Source organism: Eriocheir sinensis, chromosome 38, assembly GCF_024679095.1.
Source record: "Eriocheir sinensis breed Jianghai 21 chromosome 38, ASM2467909v1, whole genome shotgun sequence".
NCBI classification, from domain to species: domain Eukaryota; kingdom Metazoa; phylum Arthropoda; class Malacostraca; order Decapoda; family Varunidae; genus Eriocheir; species Eriocheir sinensis.
Window position 1 is genome coordinate 1,287,601 of NC_066546.1, and position 19,938 is coordinate 1,307,538.

A 19,938-nucleotide genomic window follows, 5' to 3' on the forward strand; every position below is an offset into this window, starting at 1 on the left:
ACTACTGGTGAACTCTTGCAACAGAAAGTCAAAGAGCACTGGGATGAGCTTGACTTGAGGTTGTACAGTGAAACCATGGAATTGGGTGGAGACCTACAACTGGACATTAAAAAAAGCAGCAGACACAAAATGGCAGATACAGATATCATCATATCAACCGAAACAACGCTGCAGCAGACTTTCAGGGCAAACAGTCGGTGGGAGAAGAGCTGAAAGGATGAATGGCCTTTGAGTTTACACAGACATGCAGTTACTCACGAGGGGTTGAGTAACTCTGGCTGCTTGCTGATGCCAGCGTCCTCCTCGCCATTCACTATCCTGGACACTATACTCTGCATCTCCTTGGCAATATTCTCACACCTCTTCATCAGCTTCTGGACGCTGCTTCTGACATGCAACACAGTCTTGGCTTCATTGAGGAGATCAGTGCTGACGTACTTCTCTGTTTGAAATTTGTAAACCTGAAACACAGACACACAAAGATATTACTCTAACAATCTACTACCAAGAGGTGCCACCAGTCACTGCTAGGCACCTGCCACTTGTGCTCCCTATGCCACCTTCCATCAAGGACTCATTGGCAAAGAAACAGGCTGGTGAGATGGGAAGATTGGGTACCAAATGAGGTAATGAGAATGTGTGGTGTGGAGGATGTATTGAGTGTGCTGAGGAGCCAAAGGTTGAGATGATATGGGCACATCAAGAGGAAGGAGGAGAGAAATGTACTCAGAAGAGCTGCTGAGGTGGAGGTAGAGGGAGGAGACCAGCTGGAAGACTGAAGAAGACCTGGAGACTGTGTGTTGGGGGAAACATGAGAAGGATGAACATAAGGGAGGAGAGTACACGATCATCAAGAATGGAAGAGACTCATAGCCAGGCCAACCCCATAAGGGAAAATAAGAGTGTTGAACGAGAAGAAGAAGAAATTGAAGAAGAAAAAGAGGCTGGAGGTGAAGTCAATGTTGCCCTAGAGAAAGGGGTGGGGGGCTTAGGGAACAAGATGCCTGGCAGAGACTGTAATGATTACGCTTTACGAGTAAAACGTGTGATAAGCCTCAGACTGCACTAACTTCCACCCATCCCATTAAGCTTTTAAGTTTTGACACTAAATGGTTGACGTTCTACAATCAGGCAACAAGGACCATAGAGTGATGCTCCTGGGGAAGTGTTCATAATGACACACCAACCATCAAGAAGTTATTAAGGGTCCATTACCAAAAGGTCTCATTTTATGCATTTTTTTTACAATAAAGAGGGCATAAAAAAAAAAAGATACAAAAACAAAGCATTTCTGTAGGTCATGTAAATACAACCAAAATTTTCAAAGGAGGTTAAAAAAGGCTTGTGGAAGGGGAAAACTAATGGTTAGTAACTCATTCTTGCATGAAAGAAAGCGCACACACACACACACACACACACACACACACACACACACACACACGGTAGCGGTGGCTGAGTGGTCTGCGAGTGAGCACTGTGTTCTGGAGGACTCAGGTTCAAGTCCCACCCACCACTACAATCTGACAACTTTGTCATTGCTGACTGGCTAAGGTCAATCCACATGCTGTCCTAATGATGACCTATCAACCCAGACTAGTGAAACTCTCTCAAGAGGGTCAAGTGGAGCTCAGGGGGCAGCATGAGACAAACAAGAATGGCACCACTATGAAAAATACTACTTGTACCACTAATGGGTTGGAGCTGACCAACAGGCCCCATCAAGAAAGCCTATTAGAGCTGTAGGCCAAACACAAAACAGACATACATAATGCAGTTTGTTTACATTACACCCAACTAAAGTGTGTGCACTGTGCTCTTCACAAATTAACTAGACTTTACAGCATTTAGTTTCTTTGTAAGTTTTTTGCTTGCCATTACTTTGCAGGTGGCAAAAGTCACCAGACAATGTGTGTGTGTAATTCGCAATGGCCTGACAATGCAATAGACTCGTGATCACCTCACAAACAACAGATCTCTGAGTACAGCTAAGACTTCACACCAACACACAACCCTGACCGACACCCGGCACCATTCACTACTGGGTGGACAGGGGCATGGATTAATGGAGACTGCCCAACAGTCTCCACTCCACTCAGGAAATGAACCCAGGACCTCTTGGTTGTGAGGCAAGCATGCTAACCATTGCATTACGGAGCTGTGTGTGTGTGTGTGTGTGTGTGTGTGTGTGAATTTACCTAGTTGTAGTATACAGGCCTGAACTCAAGCTCGGTCATTCCTGTCTCCCAATCTATATTTGTCCAGCCTTTCCTTCATTTTATGGACACTGCCCACTTCAACAATGTCTTTGTTTAGTCCATTCCATGCATCCACACTCCTGTATGGAAAACTGAACTTCTTCAAGTCTTTCGAACAAATCTCCTTTCTCAATTTCTTACTGTCCTCTTAGTTGCCTCCTCCCTTCCATCTCAACTAAATCATTTCTATCCAACATTTCCATTCCACTTGTATTCCTGTACAATGCTATCAGGTCTCCTCTCTCTTCTTTCTTCCAATGTTGGTAAGCCCAGTTACCCCAATCTAGTCTTGTATGACAGACTTGATAGTTCTGGTACCATTTAAGTTGCAATCCTTTGACCTAACAACTGCTGCATACTCTAACTTTGGTCTAATCAATGTTATTCTTTTCTTTATTATGTCCCCATCTAAGTAGTGAGATGCAACTCTACTATTTTGCAGCAAACTATGTTTCTCCGAATATCTTGTTTATGTGCTTCTCAGGTGTCAGTGTATCTTGTATTGTAATTCCTAAGTCTTTTTCTTCCTTCACTGTGTCAATGATTGTCCCTCCCATCTTATACACTCCGCACGGTCTATTTTCACTCTTGCCCATTTTCATTGTGACACTTCTTTTCATTGAACTCCATTTCCTATTTTTTACTCCATTCATGTATCTCATTCAAATCTTCTTGCAGTTTATAACAATCATCCTCATCTCTTATTTTTCTAAGCAGTTTGATGTCACCTGCAGACATACTCATGTAGCTCTTTACTTTTCTGGCATATCATTTATGTATATTGAGAACATTACAGATTCATGGCAGTGAAATGTTGCTAAACAAATACTTCATAAATGAGGGATTTCTTAATAGGTATAGTTTGATAAATCTAATTTTTGTTTGATAAAAGCTTAACTAGAGAGTTTACTGACTACTGTTGATGCTACTAGGCCAAGGCTGCAAGGCCTACTAACTGGTGAGACAAGGCACTAACAATGTCAGCCCAGTCAGTGAAGGGCCGCAGCTGCACCACCACTTCCGCCTTCTTCTTGGAGCAGCCGCCGATGGCCGCCAACTCCCCCACTGAAGCCTCATTGAAGAACTGAAGCACCAGCAGCCGGTCGCCAGTCACCACTGGGCTCTCCTCACCCTCCGAGTCTTCATCACTGCAGAAACAAAGGAAGGGAAATGATTTGGAGTGTGAAACCGACCCTACATTTTGAGGACTAATTGAGGAAAAACATTGTCCAGAAGCCTTAGGAGTACAAATTTTACACGTCATTTTTCTCTGTATTGCTTCGAGGGAATCCATTTCCTTCCAGTAACAGGGGCACCAAAACTGAACAGCATTATCCAGGTGAGGCCGAACCAATGCAAAACGGAACTTAACCTCTTCAATCCAATGACATATCTATACATCATACTATAATTAGTCTACCATAAAAAACAGACTTACAGTTTTTTGTGTGGTTTTCATCTTCAGAAAATTGTTGTGAATAATAAATCTATTTATGTTTAAGGCTGGGAGGAAGAGAGGAGGCAAGTGTTGTGTTGTGTGCTGGTGCAGAGGTGAGATAAGACTCACTCTCACTCTCTTTCTCTCTGTTCATACGTCAATCCATGTATCTATCTATTCTATCCACCTAGGTAGCTAGACAGATAAACAAATAAAAACAGAAAGTGAAGCGATCCATCACTTTCGGCCCGTCAAGTCAAGCAGGCCATGTCAGAAAGACTGAGAAATCTGTCTATACAAACTGTACAGCATCACTTTACCCACAAAGCCATGGTACTTTTCCCCTAGTCTAGTTGTGCACCTATTTAATTGTACAGGTAACTCTCGATTTACGCAAGTATTGTGTCCTTGAAGAGGTCGCGTAAATCAAAAACAATGTAAATCAAACAAGAGGTAGGTTTCAATCGAGAAATAAATATTCACTTCATTCAGTGGAGAGAGAGAGAGAGAGAGAGAGAGAATATCCATATCACCGAGATATCCACTCAAGCACTCAGTCTCAGCCTCACTCGTGTGAGGAAGAAATGAGGGACACCATGAGCGACTGGCTAGTATTGGTACCGGTACCGTACCATATAGCTGGTACCGTTAGTACCGGTACCTGCCCACCCCTATTGTTGAGTAGCGTGACAGCATGGGTACTGTATTGTTGTTCAAGTGGCACGCGGGAAGAACTGAGCTCAGCTGTGTGGCCGCGGCGCCGTGTGAGTCCAGTTGCATGAGACATCTGGTGGCCACTCCATAAAATATTGCGTATAAGTGAAAAAATGTGTAAATTAAACATTTATTTGGATTTTGGACCCTGCGTTATTTAAAAAATGAGTAAACCAAACTCGCGTAAATTGAGAGTTACCTGTACCATTTTCCTTCATTTTGAAGTTGCAGAATAAATTTCTTAGTTTCTTCAAAAAGGTTCTTCCCCATAGCTGCCGGCATACCACACCTACAGGCAGAGGGCAGCGCTTGCACAACGTCCCCATATGAGGCACCTCGGGCACTGAGCAAGAGGCAGTGGAGATGTCTGGGTACCGTGGCCATTCCTAGCTGCAACAGTACCTACATCATTGCCTTGACATACTATTTGTTTGGGTCATCCTTGTGGGCACTGTAGTGCAGAATGACCTACCACTCCAGGGCCCGAACAGAGAGGCTGCCATGGCTCTAGCAGCATGGAAATCATTAGGGGAACAGGCCCACACAGGCAGGCATGTCTGGAGCCTTGCTGAAAAAGTACACTCGGAGGCAAAAGCACTAACACACAGTAGAGGCCGAGCTTGAATACCGAGATATTATAATAGGAACAGAAAAATGTGCTCTGATGGCATAGGGGATGTAGTACAAGCAAGGAAAATGCAGCAGAAGCATACAAACTATTGCCTACTTACCTATCATACACTCTGTTTCCAGTCACCTGGTAGTCCTCCCCCTCATCATCCATATCTTGTTCCATGTCCTTGTTGGCTGACTTGGCTGTAAAGAGTCACAAGATATAATACAGCCTCACTTCCTAGTAGCCAAGCAGTCTGCAGAGAAAAGCCATCAGATACAGTGCACGTCCCAGAGATATGCACAGCAGCCAGCCTGGCATACATTACTGACATTACCGTCCATCCTGTCCATTTATAACAGTGCATCATGCCAGTCCTCAGGAGAGAAGGCATGAAGCAATGAGACACACATGCAGTCACCATGCAGGCTGCGAGAGCACTGGGGGTGTTCTGGCTGTGAGGAGGAAGATGTAACATCTCTCTGATGGCTCAGGGCCGGCATGATGCACCGGTGCAAACTAATAAAAAGAAAAGGCAGGGTTCTTAAGCCATTTAATTATGCTGAGTAAGGAGCCTGGCATACTCTTACAATGCACACTGTACATGGCTGTATACAGAAGGAAGTTTGATATATCCCTAGGAGGAGAAAACTGACCTTTCCAAACATCTTGCTTAGCCTTCAGTTTGACTTTCATTGCATTTCTAACTATGGACTCCATCTCCTTCTCGGTGGCTTTTTGTTTCTTTTGTTCTTCCTTTTTCTCTGCTGCCAACTTCCTCCGCTGATTTTCCTCCTCCACCTTCTGGGCGCGTGCCTCCTCCCGCCTCTCCTTGCTGAGTCTGCCCAACTCCTGCATGGTGTCCTTGGCATCCCAGTCCTTGGCCCTGTACACATCGAGACACTCCTGGAAACAAAGGAGTTATCTTGCATGGCAGCTACTCCTCAGAACTCCTTCAAGGGGAGAAGTCATGCCATAAAACATTTAAGAGAAGTCAGTCTCCCCATTTACAGCATAGGATTTGGGCCAAGGGCAAAGTGTATCATTGGCAAAAATGCACGCTATACACTGCACCAAGAAAAAGTAGACAGAGGAAGACACTGACAAACAAAGATCAAGTTTGTTTGGACAGTCTTGACAGAGTTTATCAGAGGAAGGTAATAACGACCAAGGAAAGCTGTCCCAGAGTTTAAGTGATAGGGATGAAAGAGTTCAGATGCTGGTTAACTTTTGCATTGCTAAACTAAAGAGCAAAGGGATGAGCCTGAACAAAATGTCTTGTGCAGTGAGGAAAGGTGGAGCCAAGTTCAGAGGAGCAGTTTGTATGAAAATAACAATAAGGGACAGCAAGGAAAACAGCACTGCAGCGAACAGCAATAAAACGAAAAAATCAGGAGGACGATGAGGCAAAGTGAACAAAGTCCTAGTGCTAGGGCTCCCCAACCCACCATTTTCTCCACGAAGGGATACACCATCGCCCACATGTCGAGGAACTTCTCAATGGTATCATCGTCTGGCTTCTTGGAAGACTCCTCTGGAGGGCTTCTGTGGCCATTGACGTGTGGCCTCTTGCTCTCAGGTCCATCCTCTTCATCGCTGGACGCCAAGAGCCTGGGACGCTTCACCACCTGAGATGCACCAACAATGTGTCATTTACAGCCAAAAATGCTATGTTTGATTTTTGAATGATAAAGGGAGATAAGAGCAATGGTTACAGAAAAAGCAAAACAATAAACAAAAGTAAATTAAATAAGAGAAATACTTATAATAATAAATAATATCAATGAATCCCATGAATGCTGTTCCCAAAAAGAAAATGAAAGAGCATGCCACAGAAAATTGTTTGGAGGTTTGGAGGACTGCAGTATTTAGTGTAAAGGTGAAGTTGGGGGTATGTAGTTGCACACATCTAAATACCACAGTTTTCCTTCCCCAGGTCTCCCCAAGTAAATGTAAGCTGACTATTTAGCCCGGTAGCAGCAACGGGCCAAATTTGTGGCTTTACCGTGTAGCAGCGACGGGCCAAATTTCTGCCACGATATAACCCCTCAAAACAGATGATGCATAAACTGATCACAAATGCATTGATATATAGTATTATGAAATGGTTTGTGTGAGTGATGTTTTTTTCTCTTTTTTCTCGCTTAGAGGGACCTTTAAGAAACCTGATCTCCGCAGCTACCGGGTTAACATGAGGCATTCTCGTGAACATTAAGCCCTCACAGAACTGCATTAAATTGTACTCATCCTGTAGTGAACGACTTCTCGTTTAAACGCCTCGCTAATAGTAAACTTTGTACAAAAGTCAAAGACAGTGACATAAAGCATCGTACATATACAATGTGTAAGAGAAAATGGAACAGCAGAGCAAATACTAAATCAGAGTGAATGTTGATACATATGCAAACACACAATAAACACAACACCATGACAAACTGGTAAACTAAAGTTGGTTCACCCAAGTCTGAGGTGCTCTTTATCATCCTCTGGCAGCCGGCAGTCACACAGTGTGTCTGATTGCGTGGATAATACAGTGGTCTACAGGCAAAATATAGCAAGACTGTACAATACAGGGAAAATACATTACAAGGATGACCAAGGAGAGAATGGTGATCAACATAGCACACACACTCATCCTCAAGGGAGGGTTACATAAGTATGTCACTCTGAAAATAAGTAAGTATGACCAAGATAAAATGATCATGAACAGAGTGCAGAGAGTGAGGATGTAATCATTGGCCACAGTTTGATGGTATTTTCAATTGCAGTTTTAAAGCAACATAAATTACCATGATAAAGCAGAAAATAAAAAAATCAACACAATCAATGGTACGCACAATAAGCAAAGCACTGGAAAATTTCAAGACACCCCTCCACCCAAAACTGAGACTCTCCTTTGGCCTATTGTTCACTTTTCTTTTGAGCAGAGCAGCGTCTAGCGAGCCTTTTTGTTGTTTTGTTTTTTGCCCTGAGCTGCCTTCCTTGCTGGGATAAAAAACAAAAAACACCAGCTTGCCTGTGATAAATAAATGAAGGTAACACTGCTTCCCTCACCTTCATCCTAAAGAGGGGGCTGTCCTGGCTATCATCCAGGTCCGGGGAGGCGAGTGTCCTCTTGGTCGGGGAAGTCTTGTTGATCAGCGTCTTCATGGACATGCCGCCCAATGGACTCTCCGAGGAGGACTCATCAGGTTCCGCCTCATTGGGAGTCTCCTCCTCCTTGGCCTCTGGACTGGGGGCACCAACGAACAGGGGATTGGAAAGCGAGCGCACGGACACAGTGCTCGAGGGTTTCTGTATCACCGTCGTCACCGTGCTCTGCGGGGCGCTGGGCGACGCACTCTCGCCGCCTGCTGTGTTGACATCAGCCGGGCTTTCAGTGCTTGATTTCCTCTTAAATATAGGACTTAACTTTTCATCCTTGCCTGGAGAAAAAATAGGAAATAAAAGTAAATAGATAAATTATAACTGAAATGGGTAAAATACAGATTGGAGATTTTCTTGAACAATTTTGACTTTTTCTGGGGCAATATATCCTGCCAGACTCCAGCAATTGTTATTTGGTGATGCTGGCAGTGGAGGATGTAACTCAGGCAACAGTTTGACTTTATATCAACATTAATCTGTCATTAAGAATGTGGCACTGTCTCTAGCGAAGCTTTTGCTGACAGACACCAGACAGCCTCAGGGGTGGAGGACACAAGACAGAGACAGGAACAAGATGCAAGAGTGGATATGCATTATTTCCCCCATTCCCCTATGAGTCCTTCCAGGCATTCCTGAGCCCCCCACACCCAAGGGAAGGTAGTGGGCAGCACTCACCCGATAATGAGGTGTTTGAATCGTCCTTTGGGCTGTGGAGTGTTGAGGAGGATGTGTTTAGGGACTTGACCTTGGAGAAGGAGTTTAAGACTGGACTTCTTGAACGGTCGGCTGCAGGAAAAGAAAACCAGTCCACTCATAACAAGTATAAAGTGATATGAACATGAAGACAGTTTAAAACTGACACTCAGTGATTTGACGGAAACAAACAACTCAGTCACCATGACCGACTGGTAAACTATAGTTTAATGAAGAGATTTTCTATTCTCTTTTTCTATTACTCTCTTGGTCCCACACGTCCTCTGCGTGTATCGAAACACACGAGAAATTAATCACAACAAGGAGAGGGTATTCCCCGGCTGCCTGGGATTGAACCCGCGACCAGCGTGACGGGAGAGCCACTCGTTATCGAGTCAGCCAAAGAGGTACCCCACTGGCTAAGTGGGTTATGGGAGGCTCGTCCATCAGGCATAGTCGCCGCACTACAATAGTTCGTTCACCCAAGTCTGAGGAGTGCATAATACATGATAGGCTACGCACAGGATACAGTCGTCAGTGTCAATAATATGCAGCCAAGTGAGCCAACAATAACAAATACCATCACTTGTAACCAATTTTGAGTTGAAATTAATTACTTTACTCATCTAATATGATCACAAACCAATCAACTATGGCATGGAGGTGAAATGGGATTTTTTAATGGCTTTAATGAACGCGCCGCCAGATTTGATTAGTTTGTCATCAAGTACAGTAAACATGCCGTTTTTTAGCTTTATATGGGTATGGTACACAGAAGCTGTAAAAAAGTGATGCTTTTTATTGCTAAATAATAGAAAATAAGAACAATAGAGGTGGGTATCTGTCTATAATAATATGTTTTCATAGTTCCTACTTCATAACTCTGTACTCGTTCTACCAATGCTTATATGGTGTTCAAATTAATGTCAAAGGACAGCTAAGGAAAAGGACTTTACAATGATACCTCATTCAGCAACGTTAGCTCAGGAAGAGAGAAGATACTTGAGGTTGAAGGTTTGCTGCACCTTATCCACTTGTTTCTATTTGTTTGTGCCAATATGTAACAACGTTGAAGTGATCTCAGGTGTTTTGCTGAGCACTGCTGCAAGACACCTCCTGCTGGTTGTGTTGACCATCCTTCTTCCTCTGCTGTCCCTGGGCTGGAGCAGCAGCTTGCAGGCTTTTATTCCCTGTCTGCCTCCTTGGCTATAATAATTACATCCTCACTCAAAAATAATATATAAAAAGCTTCATCATCCCACCTCCCTCCATGCTAGGAGTTTTGGTATTGTGATCTATTAGATGAGTAAAAATTAGTTTGAATTCATTGGGACTGACTATAGTTGGTTCGCCCAAGGCTAAGGTGTTCATTATCATGCCCTGGCAACCTGCTGTCACACGGCGTGTCTGACTTAGTGGATAATGTATGATAGCCACGCAGAGGAAACAGTTGTCAGAATCAATAATATGCCGGCAACAATAACAAATACTGGCAATTATAGTCGATATTGAGTTAAAAATCATGAGCATTGTCGCAAACAGCTGTTTTGTTAGTTTGCAAGATCGCAGATTATAATAATTAAACAGCCTTGGCACTGTTCACCACTTAGAAAATTAGCAGGCTTTATATTAACCAAACAGTTGTTTGCAACAGTACTAATAATTTTCAACTCAAAATTGGTTACAATATTGGATTGCGGGATATTTTTGGAAAAAAATTACAACTATTAACATAATTTTCATTTCGTAAAACAATATCAACTACTGTAAACCATCGCTGTAACCTCTATTTGCTGCAGAACCTTGTGCTGATAAGTACATTTAGGTATAACAGACTCTGGTGGAATGACGTGAGGCAGGCAATCAAGCAATGGGGGGCTCCACTGGGGTGAGAGTTGTCCCACCCACCCCCGAATCCCAAACCCAGGGTTTTCTCCAGGCAAGTCTCCATACAGGCCCCTCCCCATCCCAAGTACCTCATGGGAACCCACAGGCTTTGTGGGCACAGCACCCCTCCTTGACCTCCTCCATTTGGCATTATCTGTCACAGAAATAAACCCAGCGAACATGGTCAACTTCTGGGCGGCGTGCCACATGTACGTATGGCTGGAGTTGGCGTTCACCAACTATGCAGGTAATCAGCCTTGATTCAGTCACAAATAGTAATTACCAATTTGACACAGAGTCATTCCAGTTATATCTCATGATTCTGCATAGGCACTTATCGCCAAAGGCATCAATTTGCTTCTTCAAGTCACTTTTTAGGGTCCATGTCTCAGTCATAGAGTAAGACAGGGAGCACAAGCAATTTGGCATTCCCCAAATGAGTTTATTGAACAAGAATTTTCTGTGGGATCTGAGCCGCGCTGCAGAAGAAATGAGGCAAAACGAACAAGAATGACACAATGGGCGTGTGATGTGGCCAACAAAATCAAGAATGAAAGAATAAGAGGAACAGTAAAAAAAGGAGAACTTTCAAGTAAAATACCTGAATGGAGACTAAACTGTAATGTACATGAGGAGAAAGAAAGAGCACGTGTGTGGGAGGGATGAGCATGGAGGTGGAGGGCAGGGGAAGGTGACGATGGCCAAGGGAAAGATGAATGGACTGTGTGCGAAAAAGTCAGCGAGAGAAAGGGCCCACACAATGAGGAACAGGAAAAAACAAAATGGAAAAAGAGACAACCCAAAAAGCCATCCTGAAGAGAAGACGGCAAGGCTGTCAGGACAAGGAGAAGATCCTCATTCTGTCACCATGGGCATTCTACTAAAAGCTCCAACATGATGTAGAATGCCCCTCTGACTGACAACTCCATTCTCCCAGTCACGACACTGAGTTGAGTTCACAATAATGGGCTGCACTACATGAAGAGGACAGTTGTGTTGGCATTGGTAGGTATTACTGAAGGGTTTGGGGAAGGAGTGGGAAGCTAAGAAAGGACAAGAATGAGGCATAGGATCCTGCACAACTGGCTGAGTTGAGGGCAGGAGCTTCAGGTAAGGGACTAAGGCTACACAGAGAAGGAATGTTGTGTTAATATTCAGAAGGCATGAGGAAGGAGAAGTAAAGAAAGGAGAAGTAAGAGGAACAGGAACATGCCACGGAATATTATGAGTCAAGGGCTGAAGCTCAATGATGATGATGATGGCGACAGCGGTAACACTTACAGTCCACATCACTGACGCAGCTGGACGATGGAGGTGTCTGGGAGTTCTTGGCTTCCTCCGACTCTTTCTTGTCATTGCGAAAATACCGCAGAAGAGAAACTAAAAATACAACACAGAAAAAAAAAGACATGTCAACAAGTCTAGGGAGGCGACTTTTATGTGGATGTCTGCTACTTTCCGAGGGGTGCAAGCCATGGCTCATTGGATCCGAACCTAGCCTTGGGGGTGACTTTTACAAGGAACTACTTCTCTTGTTTGCCTAGTGTTAGTGGAATACATCATGGTCTTGAAGAGGCAGGGCTGGCCATCACACAAATCCTACTCTTCCAATGGTTTAAATGCTTTACTTACTTGACTATCATATTCTTGGGGGAAGATGAGTCTTACTTGGATGCTACGTACTTCTCTTGTGGTTGACTTTATCCCTTAACACCTTAACAGTACATATTCTGGCCTTGCAGGAAGAGGAGGGGAGGGAGGGCTTTAGCTACAGACTAACTTTACTTTTACACACAAACAGTCATAAAAAAAGTAAAGAACACCCAGGAGTGGATGGCATAGAATTTGACCAAACTTTATGGATATGCTGCTGTATTGGTTAAGTTGGTACCAGTGTGGTGTCGTCTGCCATCCGGTATCGTGAGACATCCCATCTTTAACTTTGCATCGTGGGTAACTAAGTCGAGAAAAGACACAATACCATGTTGAAATTCATGTATGTATTCAGGATGGGATGTCTCACGATATGGGGATGTCTGACGACACCACACCGGCTTTACCAAATCAACACCATGTCTACAGATTTTGCTCAAATTTTATTTCATCAACTCATGGGTGTTCAATACTTTTTTTGATGACTGTAGTGGTAGACAAAGTAGACACATATAGTAGTAGTGGACCTAGAAGTGGCAGATATCTGTTAGAAGTAGCAGTAACCTCTACAGAAGCAGTCTCCAGGTAAAAGTTGCCCCACACACCACTTTGGTTCACATTACTTTAACCCTTTCCATCCGTGATGCAGAAGTCGGCGTCACAGTATGGAAAGGGTCAAGAGGAAAGGGAAGAGGATTAATCCTCTTCTAAACCTCTCAATCCTCCTCTAAATTCCTCTTCCATTTCCTCTTAAAGAGGTTTAGAAGAGGATTAAGAGGTTTAGAAGAGGACTAATGGTGACGCCGTCGGACGCCGACGTTGGTGTCGTTGGAGTGAAGGAGTTAACACAAGAAACAAAAATAAAAACAGAACATCACATCTACTAAATCAACTAGAACAAGGCACTGAAGGACTACTATGGAGAGAGAGAGAGAGAGAGGGAGCACAATTACTTTGTCCTTTTCCCTTCCGAAAGTTCCGTAGTCCCCCCAGCGACGCCTTCTTCTCCGAGCCATTGGTGCTGGGTGTGCCAGAGCTGCTCAAGGTGTCTGTGCCCGGGCTGCCATTTGCCCCTCCTTCATCCATGACTCACTCAGCTCAACACGCCCGGAGGAGCTGAAAAGAGAAACAGATTTAACATTGTGTGATCTCTGACTCCAGGAAAGAAGGTACACAAAGATACCTGCTGTTGTAACAAACAACAGCAGACCTGCTGGTCCTTACGAGGCTGTTTGTGACAAGTTGCACTAACTATCTAATCAAAGGTGGAAGATGAAGGACAGCAAAGGCGAAGGCTCCTCCCCACCCCCCATCCCTCCAGCCAAAGCTGGCAGGAAAGGAAAAAGAACCATGCAGCATGGAAAAACTACATGGAAATTATGTAGGAAAGAGGAAAGAACTACCATTACAGCATTACTGCAAAGGTTTAAAGATCTAGAGTAACAGGATGACTATTCAACCACCTCTCCACCCAAAATTAAACTCTCTTCTGGCCTCCCGTTCTTTCATTTTTGCTCAAAGCAGTGTCTAGTGGGCTTTTTGTTTTTGTTATTTGCCCTTGAGCTGTTTCCTCTGCTGTAAAAAAACAATTAAAGCATTTCACCTACCCACCACACATAGTTACACATTCCACCTAGCTATCTGTCTCTTACACACTCACACAGTGGGCACGAGGTGAAACTTATCCACAGCCCGAGTGAGTGTGGCCCATCCCTCACAGCCAAGCCTCCCCACACTACGGTGATGGATGCAAGACAACACCCATCGCATACCCTCTGACACACACCACCCACACCAACACTCACACATACATAGGCAACAGAGGCAAGGGTATAAAGGAAACCACCCATCCATCTCTACTCTGCAAGGGCACCAATGGACATAACACACTCACTGCACCAGTGCACCTAACCTTTATATGTTCTAGACAATGACAGGCTGACAAAGGGACATAACCCAACACCTAAGAAAATGGAAAACACAAATTTCATACTGACATAACCTGCAGTGGCAAGGCTCTGAGCAGGGTTCTCACAGCAGTAATTTTTGGAGTGTGCAATTATCACTGCGATGTGACTCAGAGTGCCTGCTTGATCCAGTGGTTTGTCTTCACATACCTACTTACATACATACAGGGAAGGACACATTAACCCCTTGACAGCGGATTTCCTACAAGACATCATCACCAAGCTACAGGAATCGAACAAAAAGTGGCTGCTACAATTTAATGAAGAAAAATGTAAAGTCATGCACCTTTGGAGAGGATATCCAGCATACCAATACCAAATGGGAAACACTCCACTATCCACCAAAGAGGCAGAGAAAGACCTGGGAGTATACGTTACCAGGCTGCCAGTGAAAGACAAATCCGCACCAATCGCAGCGGACGGGTTAATGGATTCCACTTTACGATTATTATTCCTGAAGTCAAATATACAGCAAAAACAATTACCAAAATTCAAAGGGCAGCACAAGGACTAACAGCTTGAATCACTGTCCTTGTTATCTGGTAAATAGTTAACATGCTGAACCAAGTCAATGTGCCCTTGCCTCTATTCTCCCTTTCTTGGACAAATTCTGTGTTAAGGGTGCGCAGGCAAAGTGAGGGCCGCACACTACACTGCTTGGACCTTGGTGCTCTTCTGTCACACTGGCCCTTGAGTAAAAAACAGGAGGAAGAATTAGGGGGAGAGGAGGAAACTAACCCCACCAGAAGAACTATGGGGGGAGGGAGGAAGAATCAGGAGGAAGAGGAGGAAATTAAGCACAAGGGAAGAAACAATGCAACAGAAGGAAAGGAAGGAGGAAGAGGAGGAAACTAACCACAGAGGGAGACACAGTGGGAGGAAAGGAGGAAGAGAAGGAAACTAACCACAGGGGAAGAAACAATGAAACAGAAGGAAAGGAGGGAGGAAGAGGACACTAACCACAGAGGGAGACACAGTGGGAGGAAAGGAGGAAGAACCAAAAGAAAGAGGAGGAAACTAACCACAGGGGAGGAAACAGTGACCTTGGAGAAAAAGGAAGGAGGAAGAACAGGAGGAACCAAGTCAGCATGGAGCCTTGGCCACACAGTAGTCTTCACAGTTAACCCGGTAGCTGCGGGGATCATGTTTCTTAAAAGCCCCTCTAAGCGAGAAAAATGAGAAAAAATCATCACTCACACATACCATTTCATAATATATATCAATGCATTTGTGATCAGTTTATGCATCATCTATCTTGGGGGGTTTATATCATGGCAAAAACTTGGCCTGTCGCTGGTACACGGTAAAGCCACAAATTTGGCCCATCGCTGCTACCGGGTTAAGGTTGGTTTTATTAACCCTTTCATTGCTAAACGCTCGCAGCGAGCGTTAAACGTATTAGCTGGTGCTGCTAAACGCTTGCTACTAGCTCCACCCGCACTCAAATCTCCCGTGTAGGAGAGTGTTCCAACACTAATTCTCACAACACAGGATTGCCAATTGAGTGGGTTCTTCACTAAATTTGGTGGAAAATCATATCAGCCCAGCGCAGCAAATCTACGGACGAGTAACTGGTGGATGTTTTTGCCCAATATAGCGGCATTTTTGCATAGCTTCACCTATCACCTGACTGATTCTTTGACCAAATAGTTGTAAATATTGCAGTTGGCAATGCTCCCTTGCCAGAATCTGAAGGAGCAATGTCCGCAGTTCCCTCGATATGGCTGATCATCCTGCACGCACTGATGTAAGTGTTAACATTCAACACTCCCTGAACGTGCATGTACATTTGCAAGAGAGGCATACATATCCGACTCCTATACATCTGGGCCTCCTCTTTCCAATGGTGTTTTTGGTCTTTAGCTGTGATGAATAATTTTTGAGATACAGATGTTAAAAGAGACCCCCCAGTGGGCTCCCCGACTGCACCTGAGGGGATAGTCACGTCCACACCATGCGCAAGGAAAGGGTTAAGGCATTCATATCTCATTTCATACTTAGCCAACTGCTCTTCTTTTGTCATATATGTATGTGTTCTACAAACCCTCACACCAACAATCAATAGGAAAATGTTGAGATAGAAAAAAAGGCAAAAATAGCCATGAAATGTGTTTGAAGTTTAGTAGAATACATATATGGCAACAGAAGAGCAGTTGCTTAAATAAGAAACGAGATATCAGTGCGTTAATAATACCAATCTCTACAGTCTTCTCACTGGCCTAGGTTGCAGAATAAGACATTTAATTAGTCTGTGTAAAGGTTCTTATTGACGGGGGGTTCCCTGATGTTGTGTGTAGCATGTGCTGGGATGACCGTGAACTTGGAAATCAAGAGAAAGTAAGGGATGTTTGGGTCATACAGATTATTATTGGATTATTAGCCCTGTACATTATTATTTAGTAACTCCGTTTTGTATAAGTTTAGAAGAACACTGTAAATTCATGGTGATGGTCCTTGTGTTGCCTGTAGTTGTATTATATGATTTTGGCCTTCTGTTGTTTCAAGTGTGTTGGAACAGCCATGATGCTGGCCCAGGGATGTATATTTTGGCAACCCAAGGATTTAGCACAACACTGGGAAGGAGAGATGAAGTGGGAGGGAAGGAACGTGGCAGGGCATGAAACAAGACCTGGGAGAAGGAGAAAGGGAACCCAAAAACATTCCTCTCACACTGAGCCTCACCACACTAGACAAGAGAAGAACCAGGGAGACATGAATGAGGTCTTCAAAATACTCTTAGGGTTTCACTGGGTAGGGGGAATGGAGACCTTCTCAATCTCACACCCAGACATGCACACCTACAGATCAGCGGCCACACACTAAAACTACTCACACCAAGACATCGCACTCACAAGAATATGTTTTCCCCTCAAGAGTTGTGAAACCTAAAAATAAACTGCCAGAATGAGTCATCAACAGTGACAGCATTAACTCTAATAAAAATAACTACGGTATGACCAGCATGTTGAAAAGTCCAATAGAAGAGGCACCCCCTTATGAGCACTGCCTCCCTTGTCTCTTCTGCAATCAATAGGTAAGCAATTTAGTGAGTCAGAATAGTTGTGATGGTGGACCAGAGACGGAAATTTTTGCAGCCTGAGGATTTTGCACACCAGGAAGGACAGGGCGTGAAAAGGCATGAAACAAGACACAGGAATAGGAAAAATCAATCAATCTATCGACTGGGACATACGCCAGGGGGCAAATCGCCTCGCCCACCCTATGATGCCCAACCCGGGGGTCCCCCTTGACTCCATGCAAGCTCCTTCTCATTCCAAGTATCTATTTGCAGGATTTATTGACTTGCTCAAGCAATGAACGCTGTGGGCATCCCCCTTCACTCAGGATTGTATCTTACAGAGAGAGCCTGATGAGCAGGATCAGCTTCTGGGTAGCGTGCCATGTGCCTGTATAGCCAGAGTTAGCGTTGACAGACCATGCAGGTAAGATATGTCAAATCAGTCTCATGGAGTAATCACCGGTTTGAGTCATTCCGGTGCTATCCCAAGTTTGTGAGTAAATACTTATTACCGAAGGCATCAATCCACCTCTCCAAGTCCTTATGTAGTGTCCGTGTCTCACAGCCATGCAGTAAGACAGGGGCACAATCCATTTGAAGATCCCGATCTTTGACCGACACAGGTATCGATCGACAATGCCAAATACTCGTGCTGAGATAGTCCATAACATCATGGGTCAGGCCAATCTGCCGTAAGACTGCCTGACAAGACTCACCGTTGTTCTGAGCTACGCTACCAAGGTACGTGAAATTTTCCAAGATAAGTACAAAAGAACATAGAGACTGCAAGAGGCTGACTGGCCCACACAAGACAGCTCCAGATTCCCTCTTACTACCACCTGTCATCCTCGTCCATGTAGCTATCAAATCTACTCTTAAAACAAGCTATCATCCCGCACTCAGTATATGATTGCTGAGTTTATTCCATTCCCCACCACCCTATTATTAAACTAATGCCTGCCTATTTCACTTCTAAATATATACTTTTCTAATTTAAATCCATTACTTCATGTTCTAGCCTGCTGGCTAATTCTCAGTACTCAGATCTCAACATCCTTGCCACACACTCGTACAGACTGTACTGTTTCGTGTAGCAAGCCTCCAAACACCCGTACCTTGGTCTTGGCCCAGGAGACCTGAAGTTCCAAGACCTTCACCTCCTCATGTACTGCCTTGATAGCCATCACCAAAACCCACAATGACTCCACAAGGATTATTGCATCATCAGCAAAAACAAGGTCAGTGACCCCGGTATTGCCTGTGGATGCTCCACAATGACTGGTCCACAACTCTGCCTAGTACCCAGCACCTACCTACATACAAGTGATGAAAAGTGATGGGACAAGGACACAGCCCTGTCTCACTCCTGGAAAAGAAACTGGACAAACTCCCCCCCCATACACACACACACCCCACACCGCCGACACTTCAGAGCACTCTCAGTCCCCAGAGTACAGGCCAGTCAGTAAATAATGGTGAAGGAAAAATGGAACCCGAAGACATTCCCTACACACAACTCTCCGCCACTCGGGCCTCACCACACCCGGGAACACCGTGAGACACGGGGGACAGGCCCTTCTTTGAGCCACGGGTGTAAGGAGAGTGAGAAAGAATGAGAAAAGGGTAACCCGAAAACACTTCCACGACAACACACCACCACTCGGGCCTCACCACACACAGGGAACACCTGAGTGACCCGGGGGACAGGTGCTGGAGGGCCTTCCTTGAGCCACGGGTGAAAGGAGAGCGAGAAAGAATGAGAGAGGGATAGAGAGAACCCGAAAACACCCCCACAACAACACACCGCCACCCAGCCTCACCACACACGGGGAACACCTGTGTGACCCGGGGGAAAGGTGCTGGAGGGCCTTCCTTGAGCCACGGGTGCAGGGCCGGGGGGAGGTGTGCCTGTGTGCCGGGTGTGCTGTGCGGCGGGCCTGGCGGGGCTGTGGAGGGGACGGCACAGCAACACACGCACAGAGCTGCTCAGGCCGCGTTCCCGCCTGGCGCACACACACACACACACACTCTCAGCATCACCCTCACCAACACAAAAGGGAGATTTTTAACGGTATAATAGCCCTTAGTAACAATGTAACAGTCCCCAGTAAGGCCACAGGACCCGCCATACATTTACCTTATAGCCATACACAAGGAACGTTTTTTTGGAAGGTGAAGAGGTGGGAAAAACACACTCGCCGCCCGGCCCGACAAAGGAAGATGTGTTTTAATGTTATACTAGCCGTGGATGATGCCACGGCAGCCCTCGGTGATTTTGTTAGTCCTCCCGTGCATTTATTTTACAGCCATACACAAAGAACGTTTTTTTGGGAGGCTGTAGAGGTGTAAATACGACCGGCGCTAAGCTGGGTACATCCTGGGCCCTTGGTCTTGGTCGTGTTGCATGTCTGGGGAGAGTGGAGAGAACACACACACACACACACACACACATATGGCGCACGATTAAGGAAAATAAATAGGCTGAGAAAATAATAAGCTAGGGTCGGTCTCCCTCTCTCTCTTTCTCTCACACTTCAACACCATGTCATGGA

At 44.8% G+C, this 19,938-nt stretch overlaps 1 protein-coding gene across 5 annotated transcripts in view; it reads right to left on the bottom strand.

Annotated features, from left to right (window-relative positions):
* LOC127008519 (SWI/SNF-related matrix-associated actin-dependent regulator of chromatin subfamily A containing DEAD/H box 1 homolog) overlaps positions 1-19,735 on the bottom strand; it is a 68,194-nt gene extending 48,459 nt beyond the window's left edge. Inside the window, exons 1-10 of one of the 5 annotated variants that reach the window (XM_050880639.1) lie at positions 19,524-19,735; positions 13,354-13,516; positions 12,029-12,127; positions 8,843-8,953; positions 8,075-8,445; positions 6,469-6,648; positions 5,677-5,926; positions 5,139-5,223; positions 3,232-3,403; positions 259-461 (exon numbers count right to left, since the gene is read on the bottom strand). In XM_050880639.1, the coding sequence (XP_050736596.1) occupies positions 259-461; positions 3,232-3,403; positions 5,139-5,223; positions 5,677-5,926; positions 6,469-6,648; positions 8,075-8,445; positions 8,843-8,953; positions 12,029-12,127; positions 13,354-13,486 (1,604 nt within the window). In that variant the 5' untranslated portion in view covers positions 13,487-13,516; positions 19,524-19,735. Of the gene's footprint in view, positions 1-258; positions 462-3,231; positions 3,404-5,138; positions 5,224-5,676; positions 5,927-6,468; positions 6,649-8,074; positions 8,446-8,842; positions 8,954-12,028; positions 12,128-13,353; positions 13,517-19,206; positions 19,425-19,523 lie in introns of those variants that run through there. The other 4 variants (XM_050880640.1, XM_050880637.1, XM_050880642.1 and 1 more) reach the window with 4 other exon arrangements.
* Positions 19,736-19,938: the final 203 nt, after the last annotated feature.